Raw genomic sequence first — 19335 nt, 5'->3', positions numbered from 1 at the left:
TAGGAGTGGGCAAAGCAACCTATGGGATTAGCAGGCACACTGGACACAGCAGGGGCAGTTCATTGGTAAACAGTGTGAAACACTACACACAGACAGCAGACAAGTGGAGGAGGCAGACAGAAAATGAATCTGTCATGCCTCTTCCTAGATGTTTTCAATGAAAGAAACAGGGACAGAAAAGATCAAAGCCAGGCGTGAAGCTGGGTGTGGATGTAATAAACAGAAAACAGGGAGGCTGACACAGAAGCACAATCTAAAGTTCAAGACCAGCCTTTGTTCCAAAGGGTGCTCAGGACTTCCTGGGAGAAACAAAAGGCAAAATAGCAACAAAAACACCCCTTGAACTTGAAAATGAAAAGCAGAGTGTGAAATGATCAATAAGACACAAGACGTGGGGAAGTCTGAGCTGAGCTGGCTAACCCAGACAGAGGGAGAGGAGTCTCAGAGCAAACAGCTTCTGCAGTGAAATCTCACTGAAGGAGAAGTGCGACTTAATGCAAATACAGCGTGCAGGAAGTTTCACAATAGCCTCTAGACAGTAATACAGGCTGCAGAGATCACACAGAACATCCATCAAAAAGAAAATAAAACTCTCCTACTGTCAGCGGGACTTTCACAGACTGATGAAGACAGTGGACACAGAGGAAGCCACCGTTTTTAAAGATGATGGTTCTATAGGCCACATTTTTGGAGTATGACTCACAAATCAGAAATAATAAAACACAAGTCATTTTTTTAGTCAAAATGCTTACATAAGTTCAATGCAGAAAAGAAAAAAGCAAGAAATAAAACAAAGGCTTTAAAGTCAATTGGTAGCTGCAAAAAATAAAAGAGAGAGGAGAAAACAGAAACAAGCAATCAGAGACTGTGTAGTTAACACAGGAAGAGCCTCATGCGCAGGCCTTGAGAGGGACCCAGACATCTTCCTGACCTTAATCTCTGCAATGGATGCCATGGCCCACGCTATGGTTGACCGCAGCCCAGCCGTCTGGATGTAAGTTCTGCTGGCTAAGGGAACTCTGCAAGAAAGAGACAAGGTAGGTATCAAATATTACCATACGCTAAAGAACAGGATGCAAAAAAAAAAGACTATTTTGTCTCTGAGAAGCACTTTTAACATATCAATCTGATATGTTCTCTGAACTATAGGATATTTTCATCTCATTATTAAATCCCTTCCACATTGAGCCATTTGTAACCAACTAGGGTTAATAATTTTTTTAGACAACTGAAATTTAAGTTACAAAACCATAATCATATATGAAGGAAACTTACTTAGCACTTCCCATCTTTCTACACAGAACAGCTGGCATTAGCAAGGGGAACAGGGCTTTGTGATCTGGATGCAATATGGGGAATTTAGTGTCTTCTGTAAGCTTGGTTTCTGCTGATTTGCATCTTCCTCAGAGGACAGAATGAGGCAGAAGCATACAAATGAGTCTCCCCTCTCATTCTTAACTGCAGCACAGGCCCACCCTATTCCCACTGCTCTTCCTAGCTACCATGTTTCTACATCTGACAGACATGTATCATTTCTGCCATTTTGTGTGGATATAGGTCAGAGGTCAGCCTTGAGAGCTACTCCTCAGAGGCCGTCTGGTCTGTCTACGTTATTTCTCAAGACCAGTACTCTGGGACCAGAAGCTTGCTGATTAGCCTTAGACTGAAGAACAGGTACAGTGAGCCCATTGTCTCTGCCACCCCATTGCTGGGGCTCCAAATGGAAGCCATCTGGGGTTCGGAGGATGAAGTTAGGTCCTCGCCAGGGTATAATAAGCATCTTACAGACTGAGCTGCCTCCCCAGCCTCCAGATCTGCCTCTCTAAGACAATAAGCAATTTTGATAAGATAAACAGGTTATGATTTCAAGAATTTGTGCTGGTTTGTTTGGGGGTAGGTTTATTTTAAAACTAGTGAGAGGGCTGTCACAAAAAGCCAGTTTTCTCCATCCTTCTAAAAGTGTAACTCCACACACCAATTTGTTATCAGTTTATTTCTCATCTTTGTCTGGTTTTAGATTATTTTGTTTTTATCTTCTGCATGCCTCTTAAATTCTTAGAACCAAATGAGGCACTGCAACTGTGCACTTCCTATCACAATTAGATAGTTCCGTGAGGTAAACCCATGTGAAATGGCCTTTTAATTTAAGCCTTTTCAGGAAATAATATCACATTATAAACAGCACTATATTTATAGCTTTGAATTCCAGGCTATAAACGGGCAGCAGATAGACCATAAAATATTTTGATCAATGAATTTTGCTCCTACAAAGTAAGCTTGGCAATTATCTTGCTGCAAAACACATCAGCTTATCCTATAGGTACCCATCAGGAGACCCAAGTGGAAAACGGTCCTCGTTGAGACGTTTACAGTCTTCTTCCAGGCAGCAGGGATTCGTATAAGACCTCCGACAACTTTGACATATCTGTCAAATATAATGTGCTCTTGCTCTGCGTAAACCTAGGCATCGTGATCTGCTATGACCACAACAAACGGACCCATTCAAACCAGCATGGGAGACTCAAGGGGGAAGCAGAGCTCAAACTCTTAAGAATAAAAACAATGATCTACTTGTTTAGGATTTGTTTTAAATCAAGTTTTAGTTGTTCAAAAGGAAATACAGGTTTTGGTTTGTTCCATGCAGGTGAATTTCTTTCTTCTCTTACACAACATCTTCCATCAAGACAAGGAGGGTGGTGTTTACGCCTGGGAACAGCCCTCCCTCTCTAGGCACCCTGTGGCCTGTGTGTGGGTTGCCTGGATTTAGGTTAACCTCTGAGAATGGCTGCAAGGAATTCTTCTGATTACATGATTGGTGTGGAAAGCCCCATCTCACTGTGTCCACGGCTATCCCCTGAGTATAACCTGAGTACTCCCTGGGCTGTATAACATGGAGAGGGCAGGCTAAGCACGACATGCATTAACTTACTGCTCTCCGCGCTTGCCTGTGGATCAAACGTTTCTCTGCCATGGTAGACTGTAACCTAGAGTTGGAGCCCAAGAATACTCTTCTCCCCAAAGTTGCTTTTGTCAGAGTCTTTTATCACACAAACACACTTATCAAAGAAAGGAAGACAGAAATTTTGGTACGTCTGCCTGGACAATCTTTCCTTCTCTTGTCCACTGGGGAGGCCTTAATCCCCTCACACCCTTTCTTATCTTTCATACTTTCTATCCCTTCTTGCCTCCCTCCCTCCCCTCTCCCATATGATTGTGCTATGCAGCCTACGCAGTCCTGGGACTCCCCACGCACCCAGAGCATCCTGCTGTAGATGACAAGCATGTGCCACCACATCTAATCTTTCAAGTCTCTTAGGTCCTATGCCCATCTACCACGTAATAGTTAACTCTTGGGTTATTCTACTCCCAAACTGGATTTCTTGAACTTAATAACCATCTTACTCAGAGACACAGTGGTTCACCTCAGACTAATTGAATGGATTCCTGTAGTAATATTCCTCCCCTTCCTGGACAGTTTCAAAAATAAAAGTTAAAAATGTATTCAGCAAACTCTGAATCTTAGAAACTGTCACCCAGGCTGGCTCACTTAACCCCAACCACAAAGCTGGCTTGGTGGCTTGAATAAGAGCAGCTTCCATAGACACACGCATACAAATGCTCGCTCCACAGTGTGCTGGCTAGGAAGGGTTGGCAAGTGTGGCCTAGTTAGAAGAGGTGTGTCACTGGACATGAGTTTTAAGGTTTCAAAGGCCCATGCCAAACTCAGTCTCTTTCTACCTCCTACTGTACTATGCTTGCCTGCCTGCTGCTGCCAAGCTCCCCACCATGATGGTAATGAACTCTAATCCTCTGAAACTGTAAGCCCCCAATTCCTTCTATAAGTTGTCTTGGCCATGGTGTCTAATCATACCAATAGACAGCTATAAAGTAGGTAATATTATTTTCTTGATTTTATAGAAAAGAAGAGATACCATGACCATGTTGGTGTAGGTACAGCTAATGCCCTTGAGACTTCAAACTGCTTTTCAAAAGATCCACACAGTTCTTATTTTTAAAAAAGCAACCCTTCAGGAACTCCTATAATATTCTGATGTGGCCATCGGACATCCTGGCGATCTTATGCTGTTTCCTAAGTTTCCACTCTCTTCCATGGCCAGTGTCATCATACTGTTCTTCGGTTTATACTCACACAAATCATTATGTCAGCTGTGAGACACCTTTGAGACCACTTCTTTCCTTTGCTGAGGCAGTCAATGCAACTCACCACAGGATATCAATGGTAACTTCTCATTACACTGTGCGTTCCAGTTCTGAGTCTTAATCTTTGGGTACATATGTGCTTTTAAGCTTTTAGCTTATTACCAATTGTTATTTGAAATGCTATATGCATGACTTGTATTACTACAAGTATGGAAAAATTGGAATTATAAACCTTTGCTTTTGTTGTTTTGTTTTGTTTTTCGAGACAGGGTTTCTCTGTGTAGCCCTGGCTGTCCTGGAACTTACTCTGTAGACCAGGCTGGCCTTGAACTCAGAAATTCGCCTGCCTCTGCTTCCAAAATGCTGGGATTAAAGGCATGTGCCACCACTGCTCAGCTGGAATTATAAAACTTAATGACTTAAAAACACATATAAAGTTATATATGTTTGCTGAATAAAAATTTAACAGTTTTATATATAATTGAAAATTTAAAATATTAGTTTATTTGGCATTAGAATCTAAATATATCACTGCTGCATTTTAGTACTACTAGGTTTTTCTAGTAAATTTCCAGTCTCACCTTTTTGGGAGGACGTAGAAAGTGGCTGGGAATATAGTTCAGAAATATAACATTTGTTTTATTGCATGTGTGTGAAGCCCTGGGTTTGACCCCCAGCATCAAGGATGGGGGAGGGTGGTAGGGAAAAGAAGAGGGAAGGAGTAGGAGAGGGTGTGGCACAAAGAGAGACAGAAAGTGACTGAGACTTCCTTTATGCTATAAATTCTTATAAAATATGCTTATGTTTAACTGTCTTACTTGGCCTTGGTTTTGGTGATCACCAATGAACACATAGCTCAAATGCATTCTGCGGTTCCCTCCATTCTTTATGTCAGCAATTAGGGGATTTACAGAAAGCCAGATGGGCAGAAGTACTGGAATAAAGTTATCAAGGACCCGCAGCAGGACACCCTGGACACCATATAGCACACAGCAGGTGAGGCTTGGGTTTGAAGAGCTGGCAGTGGGGTAACTGTGGCCCAGGGAAAGCATCAGGCCACCAAGGCAGGTGACTGTCTCACAGGGGTTGTAGTACCAAGAACCTTCATCTAATTCCTGGTCCTTGGTGGTGGTGAGACACTGGCAGAGCCTGTCATATGACCAACAATAAGCAGGGACACTATTGTTCAGCATTCCTGAGCACGTGCAGAGCTCTCTGCCTTGTGCTGGCCAGCTGCAGAGCTCCATTGGAGAAGAACCACTATAACTACCTTGAGCATTTTAAAAATACATCCTCATGTAAGACGGAGAAAGCAGGAGCTTAGGGCAAATGCAGAATTAACAGAAAAGGGTATGTAAATCACTACACTGCATGCATAGGGTTAGGCACATAGACATTTTAAATGCCAATGCTACTTACCTGCTTTCAATAACCTAAGAGTGACTATTGGCATCCAACCAGCGTTCTCCCCAAAACATCTAGAAGAAGCAACTGTTGCCCACTAAGAATTCAGGAGATGTTTTTAAAAAAAGAATTTGAACTTATTTAGTGCTCTGTATGAGTAAGGAGACCCTTGAAAATGATCTTTAAAATGAACAATAGCCACTTGTAATAAAACAATAATGGCAATAAATTTGCAGAATGTTCAATATGCATTTATATAACTATGCTTCATTTTCTTTTTAAATTCTATCACCAAGATGCCAATAGACTAACAATCTTGCTTATACATGGGCCTGTGCAGACTACTGGATAGAAATAGCCAAGCATCATTTCAAGATTTATCCTGTAATCCATGGAAGACTGTGGTCAACCTTTCTCAGCTCTGGTTAGATCAAGATCCATCCCCGAGCAAAGATCTTGGCAAACTGCCTCCTCTGCTGTATTAATAGTCCATACCACATAAATAAAGTAAGTTCTTAATTCTACAAATACAGCCCTTACCTGAGCAGAGGAATTCCTACCACAGAGTAAGCATCACTCAGGTGCAAGAAGATCTGAAAGAACAAACACAGGCATCACAACAACACAAGAAAACACCACATCAAGCATTTGTTTTGAGTTCATATGACTTGTATTTTAATAAGAGATGCCATAACCTACTTGTCCTACATTTCCTACTGGAAAAACTCTATTATCTTTTGTCCTTAACCAGAGGTGAACCAAATTTAGGTTCATTTTATAAAAAGAAAAATCTGAGGTCTAGATGGTGGGTGAGCACTGGAGTCCTATGTCAAAGAACTCAGATCTTTCTACCCTGTGACTCTCTGAACTGAAGTAACGGGATAGAGCTGGGGTGGCTAAGAATTCCTCAAGTCTGGTCTAACCTCAAGAAAGACTTCCAGCTATGCAGAGCTGCCTACTGCAGACAGCTCAGATAAGGGGCACTTCTGTAAGCCAGGGCACTCTCCCCTCTACTATCTGCAGGTGAGTGTCTTAGTTAGGCTTCTATTGCTGTGAGAAAAAACAGGACCAAATGCAACCTGGGAAGAAAGGGGTTATTTCATAGTACAACTCTCAGGTCACTCTCCATCCCCGAGGAAAGTCAGGGCAAGAACTCAAGGAGGAGGTAGGAACTGAAGCAGAGACCGTGGAGGACCGCTGCCTATTGGCTTGCTCCTAAGCTTTGTTCAGCTTGCTTTTTTTGTATAGATCAGGACCACCTGTCCAGAGGGGCACTGCTACCCACAATGAGCTAAACTCTCCCACATGAATCATTTAGAAAATGCCTCACAGACCCATGTACAGGCCATCTGATGAAAGTATTTTCAGTGAAATTTCTCTTCCCAAATAACTCCATTTTGTGCCACGCAAACCAAACCAAACCAAACCAAACCAAACCAAACCAAACCAAACCAAACCAAACCCTTGCCCCAATCCGTCCTTCTTTTAGGTCTTGGACAGAACTTAAAGTATCATCACTAGTAGACCATATCAAGTTGAAAACTTGGAATTTCTCTTACTTTTATAGTCTGATGAGACTTATAGACCATTCTAACATGTAAACCAAATGGTACTTTCGTCCAACGTGTCGATTCCTTTAGTCGCTGCTAGAGTCTGAACACTGAACCCAGGGACTCACACATGCTGGGTAAGTGCTCTACCAGTAAGCCACACCCCAGTCCTCAAGGTTAGGTTCAGTACTAGCATTTTTACCAGAGTCTTTTTAATACAGGTAATTTTCATCCAGATTTGCATGAAAATGGTCACACTTGTGTATAATTCCTCCACCAACCAACACATCACATCCGAACTTTCCAACTGTATTGATGATGCATTTTACCAAAACCATTTAATAGAGTTCTGTTCAAATTTTAATATATATTGATCTCATTTTCACATGTAAAATATCAGGAACTGCTTCTCTCACTATAAAACTGATTCCTATCAGTTTTACAGGGTCAAATTTAAGATCTGACTCTTCATCAGTTTGTCATGCATTTTATTCTATGTTGCTTTGATGCCAAGCATGCTTTTGCATGACTACTTTAACCCATTATAGTGATTATTAGTTACATGAGATGGTGGGTAGGAGCTAAACTGATGATATTTTGGGGAAGATTTTAACAATATACCAGAGCAAGAGGAGAGAAGGAGAAAAAATGAAGATGAAGAGGAGAAACAACATAATGTCAAATAATCTTGTGGGACTGTGAAAGGTAGCTTGGTCCCCGGTTGAGCTAATGCTTTGAAGCCCTGGAAACCTTGAAGGGACTGTAACCTTGAAGGGACTGTAACCTTGAAGGGACTGTAACCTTGAAGGGACTGTAACTTGAAGGGACTGTAACCTTGAAGGGACTGTAACCTTGAAGGGACTGTAGGTGCTTTGCCTGTTCGCAGGCACCAGGCCCCTGGTCCGTAACTAGCTGTAGCCCACCATAGATTTGGGGCTATAATGCCCCAAGCCCCTTCACTTGTAGAAGATGTGACCTGTGGTCATGTAGGCTCAAGACAGATCTCCATTTTAATGAGGTACCTAAAGGCCTGGAGGACTTAGCCAATAAGCTTTCCTTCTCAGACACTCCTCCCTGCAAAAGGTATTTAACCTCAGGCTCACCCTGAGAAGTGGGGTACGGTTTTACTCGTCCATTTTCTGCCATGACAATAAATGCCTTAAAGCCATGGGCTGCCTCTTTCCATCCGGACCTGCGACCTGCTGTGGGGAGTCATAGAGAAGGCCTTTACCTATAGAGCCGCTGTCTAATCTCTGGTAGATGCCCCTCTCAGTACCTGGGTATCCAAGAGCTTAAGAACCAAATGGCCCGGCCTCCTCACAGGCCTGAGGACCCCAAAGCGGCTCCGGCTGTCCCACACCTCAGCCCCAGAGCGGTGTCTCGGGGCAACACCCCCACCTGGCAACAGTGGGTAAGCGCCAGTCAACTTCCTGCATCCTGCCTCCCTAAGTGGCTGAGCCCTGTAGAGGAGCCTTGTGGCGGAGCAGATGCAGGATCCATAATCCTACAGGTACTACATTTTAGAGACAAAAACCATCAAATAAGGTATGGGGAGGAGGCAGCAAAGAGGCAACAACTCACAAAGGGTTCTGACTTATTTGGTCAAGTCTGTCCCCATAGAAAGTTGTATCACATGGAGTAAGTTTATACAAAACTTATGAAAATAACTACCTGCCTGCCAAATCAATTCAGAAAATGTTTCAAAGTACAGGGAAGGCTGTTTTTTGTTACCTTCTCTCTATGTATTGGTTCCCAATAGAAGATAAACAAGCCCACAAGCCCCACAAAGCCACTAGTAACATCTCCTGAATGTTACGCATGTGAAGGCCACAGACAGTGCCTCTGTGACATCGCCACGATTTTTTTCTTCAGCTTGTAGCCAAAGGACTCCAGTGTGGGGAGACGTTTTCTGCACTATTGGCTGCCAAGAGGAAGCAGGCTGCTGGGTCTGTGCAGACATACTTGTTATAACTAAGGTGCCATGAGACGTATGGAAAGGGCAAGATGCTGTTGTATGGAAATTGAGATTGATGTTCATTACCTCTAAATTTGGATTCCTCAAATCAGCTTTCCATCCAAACTGCCTCATGAGAGCGAGCCCAATCACCCTTCCTGCCTCCTGCAAAGTGGCAAGTTATAAAAAAGGTAAAAATATAAGAAAGACAAAAACTTTAAAACAGATAAAAGCTAGCAGCCTGGGGAAAACCAAGTCATAGCACCTGGTGGCAATTTAGTGATATTAAAATATGCCTCCAAAGATTGCCTATACAAGGCAATAGGGCTGAATTTTATTTTCTCCATCTTTCAAACCCCCTGGGATCTCTACTCTGGCAATCCTAGATGTGTAACATAAGACGATGACCTGCTACACTCGATCCTTCTAATAAAGGAATGAACACACCCTGAAAGACTAAGCATGACCATCCTATGTGTGCATGACCAGGTCAGCTTCATTAGACTCATCCTTTGTGTGACTATAAGTTTGGCTAAAAAAATCCAGACCAATTTTGTACGACTGAACTTTGTAAAGGCCTACTAATGAGGTCTTGGGATGAAAACAGGTATCCACCTGTGATAGTTTGTATATGCTTGGCTCAGGGAGGGGCTTTGTTGGATTAGTGTGGCCTTGTGGGTGTGGGTTTTAATACTCTTGTCCTAGCTGTCTCGGAGTTAGTATTCTACCAGCAGCCTTCAGATGAAGGTGTAGAACTCTCAGCTCCCCCTGCACCATGCCTGCCTGGATGCTGCCATGTTCCTATCTTGATGATAACAGACTGAACCTCTGAACCTATAAGGCAGCCCCAATTCAATGTTGTCTTTATAAGAGTTGCCTTGGTCATGGTGTCTGTTGACAGTAGTAAACCCTAACTAAGACACCACCCTTTCCTAGACAGTCAGACTTTGTGTGCATGTGGTCTAGGTCGCAGTGACAAGCCTAAAAACATCACACAAGCAGGGTGGCCCTCAACAGGCACACAGGTATAATAAAGAAGCACTCCCAACACACAAAGACCATAGCACTGGGACTCACAAATGCAAAGGACACCTGTGAACCTAGAGAAACCTTTATGCAGAAAGCAAAAGAAAGCTGTTATATGGACTAGCATACTATTCCTCTGGAGCTTCAGGAGCTAAGTTGAAAAAGGACTTGCACTTTTAAAGCTGTACAATGCTATGGAGTCAGACCTCCTTATGGGCCATGTTACATGTTCTGTAAGAGGTGTGCTTTTGGAAAGCAGGATCCCACCTGGGAGATGAGCCTACCTGTCCAGTGATGACCTTTCTGATATTCCCACTGCAGCGACAGGAAACCCTGAAGGTCAAGTCGTCCTGGTTCTGAGCATCAGCTGCCTTCTCCGTGGCACTATGGAGTCTTCTCTGTTCTTGAAGCTCTGTTCTAGTGACAGCTTCCCCTTGCTTTGGTGAGCCTTGCAGTGGTTTGTCCTGCTGGCTGTCCCCATGACTCTCGGCAACCATTTGTATCTCCTCTACTTTTAATTTCTTAGCAATGATAATTTCATTTTCTCCTGCTTTCCGTTTTAGTGGGTTAGCATCCCTTTGAGAAACTTTTTCTCTTTTTGGATCATGTTTGAGAAGTTTTCTCCAAAGTGAAATGGCCTCCAGCCAACTTCCTGGATCATCATTTATAAATCTTTGCATCTCGTTAAACATTCTTCCTAAATAAACAAAACCTCAGTTTACCCATCTTCAAGTTTTATAGACAATTGTCATTACATTCCCCAATCCCAAGTTTAATGACCTTTATTTCTTTAAAATAGTTTGCTGAATTGCTACACAAACAAGAATGCAATATGAACAAAATTTCACTTTTATTTGGAATTTATATAATTTACCCTAAGAATATAAAGCAGAATAAACTTCACTATTTTACACTCAGAGTTCTAAGTTTTATCAAATTTATAGAAATTTCCTTGTTTTAGTTTAGCAATGCCATTTATCTAGTGATAATATACTCAGCTAGATTGTGAGGGTTTTTATTTTTCATTTATTTATTTATTTTTCAAGACAGAGTTTCATCTAAGACCACAAAAAAATTTGACATAAATCTTAAGATGAGTTTTCATGAAATTAAACTTCAGGTACACAAGCCACTTTTAAATTAAGGGTTGTCAGCTTGCCCATCAAACTTTAATCTTTTCTTGTAAACAAAAGCTAACAAAGCCACCAAGATGATCTGAAAATTATCACTCTACTTCAAGATGACAGTATGTGGGCCAGGCAGTGGTGGCGCACGCCTTTAATCCCAGCACTTGGGAGACAGAGGCAGGCAGATTTCTGAGTTCGAGGCCAGCCTGGTCTATAGATTGAGTTCCAGGACAGCCAGGGCTATACAGAGGAACCCTGTCTCCAAAAAAACCAACCAAACAAACAAACAAAAAATGACAGTATGTGGATAACTGTAAAGAAACTATGCTACCCACAAGGCCTCAGGATTTACCCACAAGGCCTCAGGATTTCTCTAATACTTTTTCTTCAAGTCTTGATTTCTGTCATTTGCATTTATTTCTTGAAATAACTTCTTATAGACTTATGTAATTCTTTGATGTCTTATGCACATGGCAATCAGAGTAAAGGTTAAGGCAGTGTTAAATCCTGCAGGGTCTGCCTTTTAAAACTGTCTTTAATCACAATCTCGAAATTATCTATACAACATAATTTTAAAGTTAGGGAGTAGTTAAGGAATCTCCTAAGCTCCCTTTATACATGGCCATAGTTTATTGAAAACACTTAAGGTTCTAGAAAAAAATATTTACTATGTAGTATTTTCCAACTGTATCACTCAGTTAAAATGTATAAGATGACAGTTTTTGTTTGTCTGTTTTGTTTTGTTTTCCTAGACAGGGCTTCTCTGTGTAGCCCTGGCTGTCCTAGAACTCACTCTGTAGACCAGGCTGGCCTCGAACTCAGAAATCTGCCTGCCTCTGCCTCCCAAGTGCTAGAATTAAAGGCGTATGCTACCACCGCATGGCAAGATGACAGTTTTTTATCAAGTTGTGTACTCTGGTTATTACATGCTTCGAAAAATCAAATAAATACAATGGAGCATATTTATCCCTAGGAAGAAAACACATGAACAATAAAACCCAGAAGGTGGCAGGTTCCAAAGAGAAGCCATGGAGCTGCTACAGCTATGAGACAACACCCTGTACCGAGAAGTCTGTAACTGACTTCTGCTGTACCCAGGAGTGTGAAATGGAGGCACTCCCTGTTAAGTGGGTAACCCTGGTGTCACATAGCAGGTGGGTGAAAGCAACAGGGACACACTGTACCTTTGTGTAGAGAAGAGACTGCAATGGGAAGCTGCTTCTTAATCAACAAAAACAGTCTTTCCGCTGACTTTAACTTCTTCATCGAGGGCAAATCTGAACAGGTAGTGAAAAACACTTTTCCTGAAATATATTCAACCTAGACACAGAAAACCAGACATTAGTATGGCCGCGGGTCAGAATAAGGCCCACTTCCCCTCTGATCACGTGTGGCGCATCTGTCTTAGGTCACGTTCTGTAGTAGGCATCACCAACACATGCTTTTCCTTTAAACACTTAAAGACACTAGGGTAGACTTATCATGCCCATTTTCTACATCAGAACTGGCATTTAGGGTAGGCTAAATTGTGCCCTTCCCCCAGCCTTGAGTAGGATAAACAAACTGAGTGTTTGCCACAACCTAGCTGGAGTCTCTGGCCTTGAAGCATTTTCAATTCCCTACAGGAGTACACTGCCCACTGAACTTGCTTTGCAACGTAATCCAGCTGAAACAAAGGATGGGTCTGTGGACTCTCCCTATATAAACATAATGATGAAAATTAAACTTTGAGCCTTGACCAGAAACTTTGTCTTGGCTTCATCCTTCTCTAGCACTCCATTCCTTTTTCATTTCCAGCCCCCCTTTCAGGTAACCCAGTTCATCCATGGCGGCTGGACAGCTCCACTAAATAATCATGTAGTCAGACTATTATGTTACTTCTTGTGAAGTACACACCCATGTGACTGGAAAATATGGAGACAAAATATTTAGTAATTAAATTGCCAAATCTCAACCACTGCTTAAAAGTAGGCAAAAGAAAGGTGTTCTACATAGCACAAACTAGGTGTCTAGACCAAGATAGATGTTTCTTAAATATTTCCATTGTCTACTAGAGAAAATACTGAACTGCAGCAAAAGTATTTGCAACAGACATGTAAACTAAGATATAAAACTCATAAGACAACCCCAGTACATCTGATAAGCTACACAGTATTTTAGCATTGAACATTGGAAGCCACCATTTTTAAATGTTGGGAGAAGAATCTTTTAAGAGCCAGGATGCATAGGATTCTAACAAACAGGAGCAGGTGCAGAAGCAACAAAAACTTGACTGCAGCAAACTGTCAGATCCTGGCAGCACTGGCTGAATTATGCTGATTGATAATGTCAGGGGGACGGATGGCATAGCTTAGGCCAGCCCGATATATGGCCATGAAATCCTGACTACCATAGATGGTAATGGACAGCCCATTAAAGAATTTTGATGAGAACTATGACAGCAATGATTTAGCTGACAGAAAAATTACCTTGAGGGGGCATAAAAGACTGGTGTGGAGTGTGATGCTGGAGGGAGAAACGATGGGACACGTGGCCACGGCACAGGAAAACAGACAGGAGTGAGACATGCATATCATTCAGAGTCTTTGGGATGAGCATGTGTAGACTGGAAAGGAAAGATGGGAAACTCCCTGATCCACAGGGAACTGAATGTGCTAAATGTGGTGTGGAAACTGCATGTGGTGCAAAAGGAATCCTAAACTTTCTAGCTGTCGTTAAATTCAGGAAGGATATTGATGGTCCTGGAGTTCCTTTTTTCATACTGGTCATGGCTGACTGACACAATCCTAAATTATCTAGAACTAAGGTACCAGAGATGTGGGGTACCTTGTGCTATAGTGTATACCTCAAGGGTCGAGTAAGTGAGGCTGGTCATTGTGGTGAAACCAAAAGCTAGCAGAACTTTTAGACTTAGCCTGGCAAGCAGTGATTGGGTCACAATGAACTTGAAATCAATGCTGGTCACATGGCTACTGCTGAGTCTCGTGACAGTAGCTACTTCCCAGAAAAGCAGGTTGCTGTAAGAGAAGCTTGAATCCTACCCCTCTCCTGCAGACAGGCTCTCTGAGCTTCTCCATCTCTCTATACAGATGGACGTGGCCATTTCAGTCACTATCCATGCTATTTCAACTTTTTGCTACCACAATGTTGAGTCAAATAAATCTCATCTCTTTCTATGGTAACTTAGTCCCAGCTATTCTACCACACCATGCAGAATGAACTAAGAAACCACATGCTTAGGAAGTTATCATTCAGGGACTAGAGCGGATGGCTCAGCAGTTACCAGCACTGACTGCTAGTCTGACTCCCAGCACCCACACAGGTGCACAGCAACTTGTAACTCCAGTTTCAGGGATCTATTGCTTTCTTCTGACCTTTGCAAGCATATGACCCACACATGGTGTACAGACACATTCAGCCAAAACATCAATACACATAAAATAAATCTTATTTATAAAGGCCATTATGCAACTTAACCTAAAATCCTTTCCAAGATCCTAAAGAAACAAAAGTACTTTACTGAAGATGAATGGATTTAAGACTGAAGTAACAGAAACAAAAGAGAAGGCTTAATGGTTAAGAGCACTTACTGTTCTTGCAAAGGAGGGAGAATGTGTTAGCATTCAGTCTAAGCTCCATCCTACAGTTACCTGGCAATAGCCAGGTAAGCTCCTTCCTAGTTACCTGGCAACAGCTAGGTGTGCTCCTCCCCACAGTTACCTGGCAACAGCCAGGTAGGCCTGACCCACTATAAAAGGGGTCTTGCCTTTCTCTCCAGGCTCTTGCTCTTTTGCTCTCTTGCTCCCGTATAGAATAGAGTTTACTCAGGGCATGGAGAGGGGAATTAAGATGGTAGTAGAGGCAGAGAGTAGAGAAGTAGAGGCCGGCCATGACCATGTGGAGAGAGGGGGAATAAGAGAGCAAGAGGCAAGAGAGAGAAGAGAGAGAGGAGGGGCAAGCAGCCCCTTTTATAGTGGGTCAGGCCTACCTAGCTGTTGCCAGGTAACTGTTGGGAGGAGCATACCTGCTTATTGCTAGGTAACTGTGGGGTGGAGCTTAGATAGAATGTTAACAGAATGACTTTCAGTATTTAAGAATTTATCAGCTCTGCTGAAGGGTTGGCTCAGTAGTCAAGAGTGCTGGCTGCTTGTACAGAGGATTGGGGTTCAATTCCCAGCACCCACATAGCAGCTAACACCTGTTGTGGGATCTCGCACCTCTCACGGACATACATGCAGACAAAACACCAAAATAAGCAAACAAACAAAAGAATTCATCACCTGCTAGAGCTAGTATTTCCCCTTTCATCCAGCTTTTTTTCATTGCTTTTAGGTAAGATGTAATTTTATTATCTGTAATTATGTGTATGTGTGTAGATAAACACATATGTGTTTGGGTGACATAAGAGGTCATAGGTGTCAAAGTTTCCTGGATTGAAATTACAGGCAATTGTCAACTACATGATGTGGGTGCTAGGAACCTAATTCAGGTCCTCTGCAAGAACAATACCATGCTCTTAGCATCTCTCTAGCCTTTCAACTTATCTCTTCATTTTAAAATGTTATCTATGTGGACATGTGTATGTCATGTGTGTTGTTTGGGTGCCCACAGAGGCCAGATGGACCCTTTGGAGTTGGAAGTGGGTGTCAGCTGTCTGAATGTGGGTGCTGGGACCTGAACTTAGGTCCTCTTGGAGAGCAGCTATCACTACTTCTTCACATGTATTTATCTGTGTGAATGTGTGTGTGTGTGTGACAGTGTACATGTGGAGGTCAGAGGACGACTTGTGGAGTCAGCTCTCTCCTTCCACCGAACTCAAGACTGTCATGCTTGGCAGCAAGCGCCTTCACCTATGACAATCTCTTAGGCCTTGGTTTATTGTTTCTAACTGATCATATTCAATTATAGTATTGTAGAGTGATGTAGCATTATCATCTCATTATCTGTTCTTTGAAATACTATTTACAAATTGTTTCTCCCATTTTGAATCAAATGAAAGCAAAGTGTCTAAACCAACTGGTCTAATGTCTATCACGCAGATGAGCTCAGAGCCCTTCCTTCCTAGTATGTCAAAGTGGTTAGCATTATTGTCTTTCCTTTTACATTTATGGACTCAAGTTTAGCCTAAAGATTAGTAGATGTTTAAGTTTAGGTAAACCACAGTATCACTGGGAGGCACAAAGTTCTAATTCTAGTGATACTATTTAGACTTAGGGTGGATTTTTAAAGTGCTATGTGATCTGTGGTGGTATCTAAGTTTGTATTGGTTCATCTTATAAGACAGAATTTAAAAATAGATTTAATTTTCAAAATGGCATCAAATTGAAAGAAAAGGAATGTATAGAATCTTGAAAGGCATATACAATCATTCTGTCCCTTGGAAATAACTATGAAACAACCCCCTTAGCTTTAACTATCCCCCATTGTCATGACACTATTAAAAAATGAAAAACCACTTGGCCTCCTAAAGGCTTGGGTTAATAGTCTCCGCTGTGTGGATTTGTAAAGATCAGTGAGTCAATCGACAGAAGCCTCTGCTTAGCCAGCATATCATCACCTCTACTACATTCAATTTTATGTTAAAGACAACTATTGCTACTATTATCCTTCCCAAAAATTACTGTTTAAGACGTTACATATTGTCATAAAGAGATTTTTTTTCTGTACTGAGAGTGATCTAAATGTGTATATTAAATATTTTAAAATATCCACATACCTTTAAAGACATCTGCCCCATCACTGGAACATGGGAATCAAGCTTCAATCTGACCAGATTACAGGAACTCAGTTTACAAGAAATACAGAGGATGGAGTCCTAGGTTTCCAAATCCCCAATTTTTCTGAACTAGAAATATAATGTTCTATGCATTATGGGAGGTAGGAGCTTTCAAAGACAGAGCTTCATAGTAGATTGATGTTACTGAGGAAATGAACTTCTTACAAACATGAAGCTGGGTCCTAGTGTGCCCACTTTCTCTCCCTGGAAGCTGCCTGTCATGTTAGAAGGTAGCAAGAAGTTCTCACAGATACAGTCCCTCTCTCTTGGGCTTCTGAACCTCCAAATGGAGCCAGAGAGACGAGGGAGAGATGGAGAGATGTCTCTCACTCTCCCCCCATACCCCACCATGCCCGCATACACAGACACAGAGAGAGAGAGAGAGAGAGAGAGAGAGAGAGAGAGAGAGAGAGAGAGAGAGAAAGACAGAGACAGAGACAGAGACAGAGAAATGCTAGGCCTAGTATGGGCTTTTGAAACCTTGAGACCCATGTCTCTCACTCTCCCCCCATACCCCACCATGCCCGCATACGCATACACAGACAGAGAGAGAGAGAGAGAGAGAGAGAGAGAGAGAGAGAGAGAGAGAGAGAGAGAGAGAAAGACAGAGACAGAGACAGAGACAGAGACAGAGAAATGCTAGGCCTAGTATGGGCTTTTGAAACCTTGAGACCCATCCCCAGTGACACACCTCCTTCACAAGGCCACACCTCTTAATTCTCCCTTAACAGACCAACAGTTGGAAACCAGACATTCAAATACATGGGCCTAGGGGAATCAACCTCATCCAGAGCAGCACAGTGAGGAGTCTAGACTAGGGTAACTTTGTATCCAAAGTTAGTTTGGATGTGTAGTTTATGAGCACCTCAGGTGTCAACAAAGTGTCTAAAAAAATGGCCACTGATACGGCTATTAGTGACCCAATTGGACAGCACAGCCATGGAGAGTCATGTTGAGCTAACTGACCCTGTTGAGCTGAGAATAGTTTAATATTTTCTAGGGGATATAAATACAACAGCAAGGATTAAAAAAAAATCATAGAAACCACACGTGACTAATCAAGCTGACAGGAAGTGTGACAGAAGCCAATTGTGAGGCACACAGCTTTTATTTTACAGATTGCTTTAGCTTAAGAGCAACCAACAGTCACTTTAACATGAAAATTCTGAGAGAAACACAGGTAAATTTATACATTAGATGAAAAAGACTATGAACCAATCACAATGTGTGTATGGCATTTAAATCCCTACTAACACACACAAACTTAAAAAGAAAAGTAGTATTATAAGCAAATTCAACTTTGAATACTAATTAGGTATTTGTTGATAAGGAATGATTTTTTTAGCTATGCAAACGATAAGATGACGTTTTAAAAAGCTTCATCATCTCCTTTACATTATACTATATGCCCTGCTCTGAACATCATAATCTAGAGATACATAAATCCCATGGGTTGGACGTGTGGCAGGAAAGATGAATCTAGCTGAACTCACTGTGTGTTGATCTCTAAGGCAGCTGGTTGATGAGCATAGAGAATTCACCGTATTATTCTGTTTGTTTCTGTGTCCATGAAAAACATCATAAAGGAATACACAGGGGGCTTTCTTGCTGCAAGCTGTTTTGGAGGATTTACCTGAGTGACAGTCCCTGGGAAGGGAGAGTGTTTTCCTGTTCAAATGCAAACACCTGGGCTCATCAGCAGCCTAGTGAAGGAAAAACCTTTTGAGGCTCCGCACCCAGGAATATGCACCTTCAACAAGCTTCCCTGGTGAGTCTTAATATTCACTAAAGTCATAAAAACACTGATTAAAATTGAGTGATTATCTTCTAAAAGTAAACAGTCACTTCTGAATTAATCTGTTTTATAAATTCAGATGTTTTGAATATTAATTTTCTTCCAGGAAACCTAAATTTCTAGGAGACTCTTCTCACCACAAGAATGATCTTTTAAAAAAGATATATTTCGTTATTATTATGGATACACTGTTCTGCCTGCATGTATGCCTGCACACCAGGAGAGTGTACCAGACCTCATAATAGATGGTCATGAACACCATGTGGTTGCTGGGAATTGAACTCAGGACTTCTGGAAGAGCAGCCAGCACTCTTAACCTCTGAAGCATCTCTCCAGCCCCACAGGAGTGATCTGTGAGTATCCTAGTAGAACTCATTGTGTAGGAGAGTATTTATGGAGCACCCACTGTTGGCTATGCACTCCAGGCTACCTGTCTTTAGTTGAGTGACGTCATGAAAGTATCAGCCAAGGAAAACTGAACACTTTAGCTAGCATGTTATGTTCTTTACTGTGTGGCTTTGCAGCATAGCCTTCAGTCAGTG

At 42.0% G+C, this 19335-nt stretch overlaps 1 protein-coding gene across 3 annotated transcripts in view; it reads right to left on the bottom strand.

Moving 5' to 3' along the window:
* Thumpd2 (THUMP domain containing 2) overlaps positions 1–19335 on the bottom strand; it is a 50976-nt gene that overhangs the window by 28587 nt on the left and 3054 nt on the right. For 2 of the 3 annotated variants that reach the window (XM_031355829.1, XM_031355831.1), the window contains exons 2-6: positions 12407–12542; positions 10380–10792; positions 9157–9234; positions 6106–6158; positions 932–1019 (exon numbers count right to left, since the gene is read on the bottom strand). In XM_031355829.1, the coding sequence (XP_031211689.1) occupies positions 932–1019; positions 6106–6158; positions 9157–9234; positions 10380–10792; positions 12407–12542 (768 nt within the window). Of the gene's footprint in view, positions 1–931; positions 1020–6105; positions 6159–9156; positions 9235–10379; positions 10793–12406; positions 12543–16938; positions 17238–19335 lie in introns of those variants that run through there. The other variant, XM_031355830.1, reaches the window with a different exon arrangement.

This window comes from Mastomys coucha, unplaced genomic scaffold, assembly GCF_008632895.1.
Source record: "Mastomys coucha isolate ucsf_1 unplaced genomic scaffold, UCSF_Mcou_1 pScaffold6, whole genome shotgun sequence".
Classification (NCBI taxonomy): Eukaryota; Metazoa; Chordata; class Mammalia; order Rodentia; family Muridae; genus Mastomys; species Mastomys coucha.
This window is presented reverse-complemented; position numbering and strand designations above follow the sequence as displayed.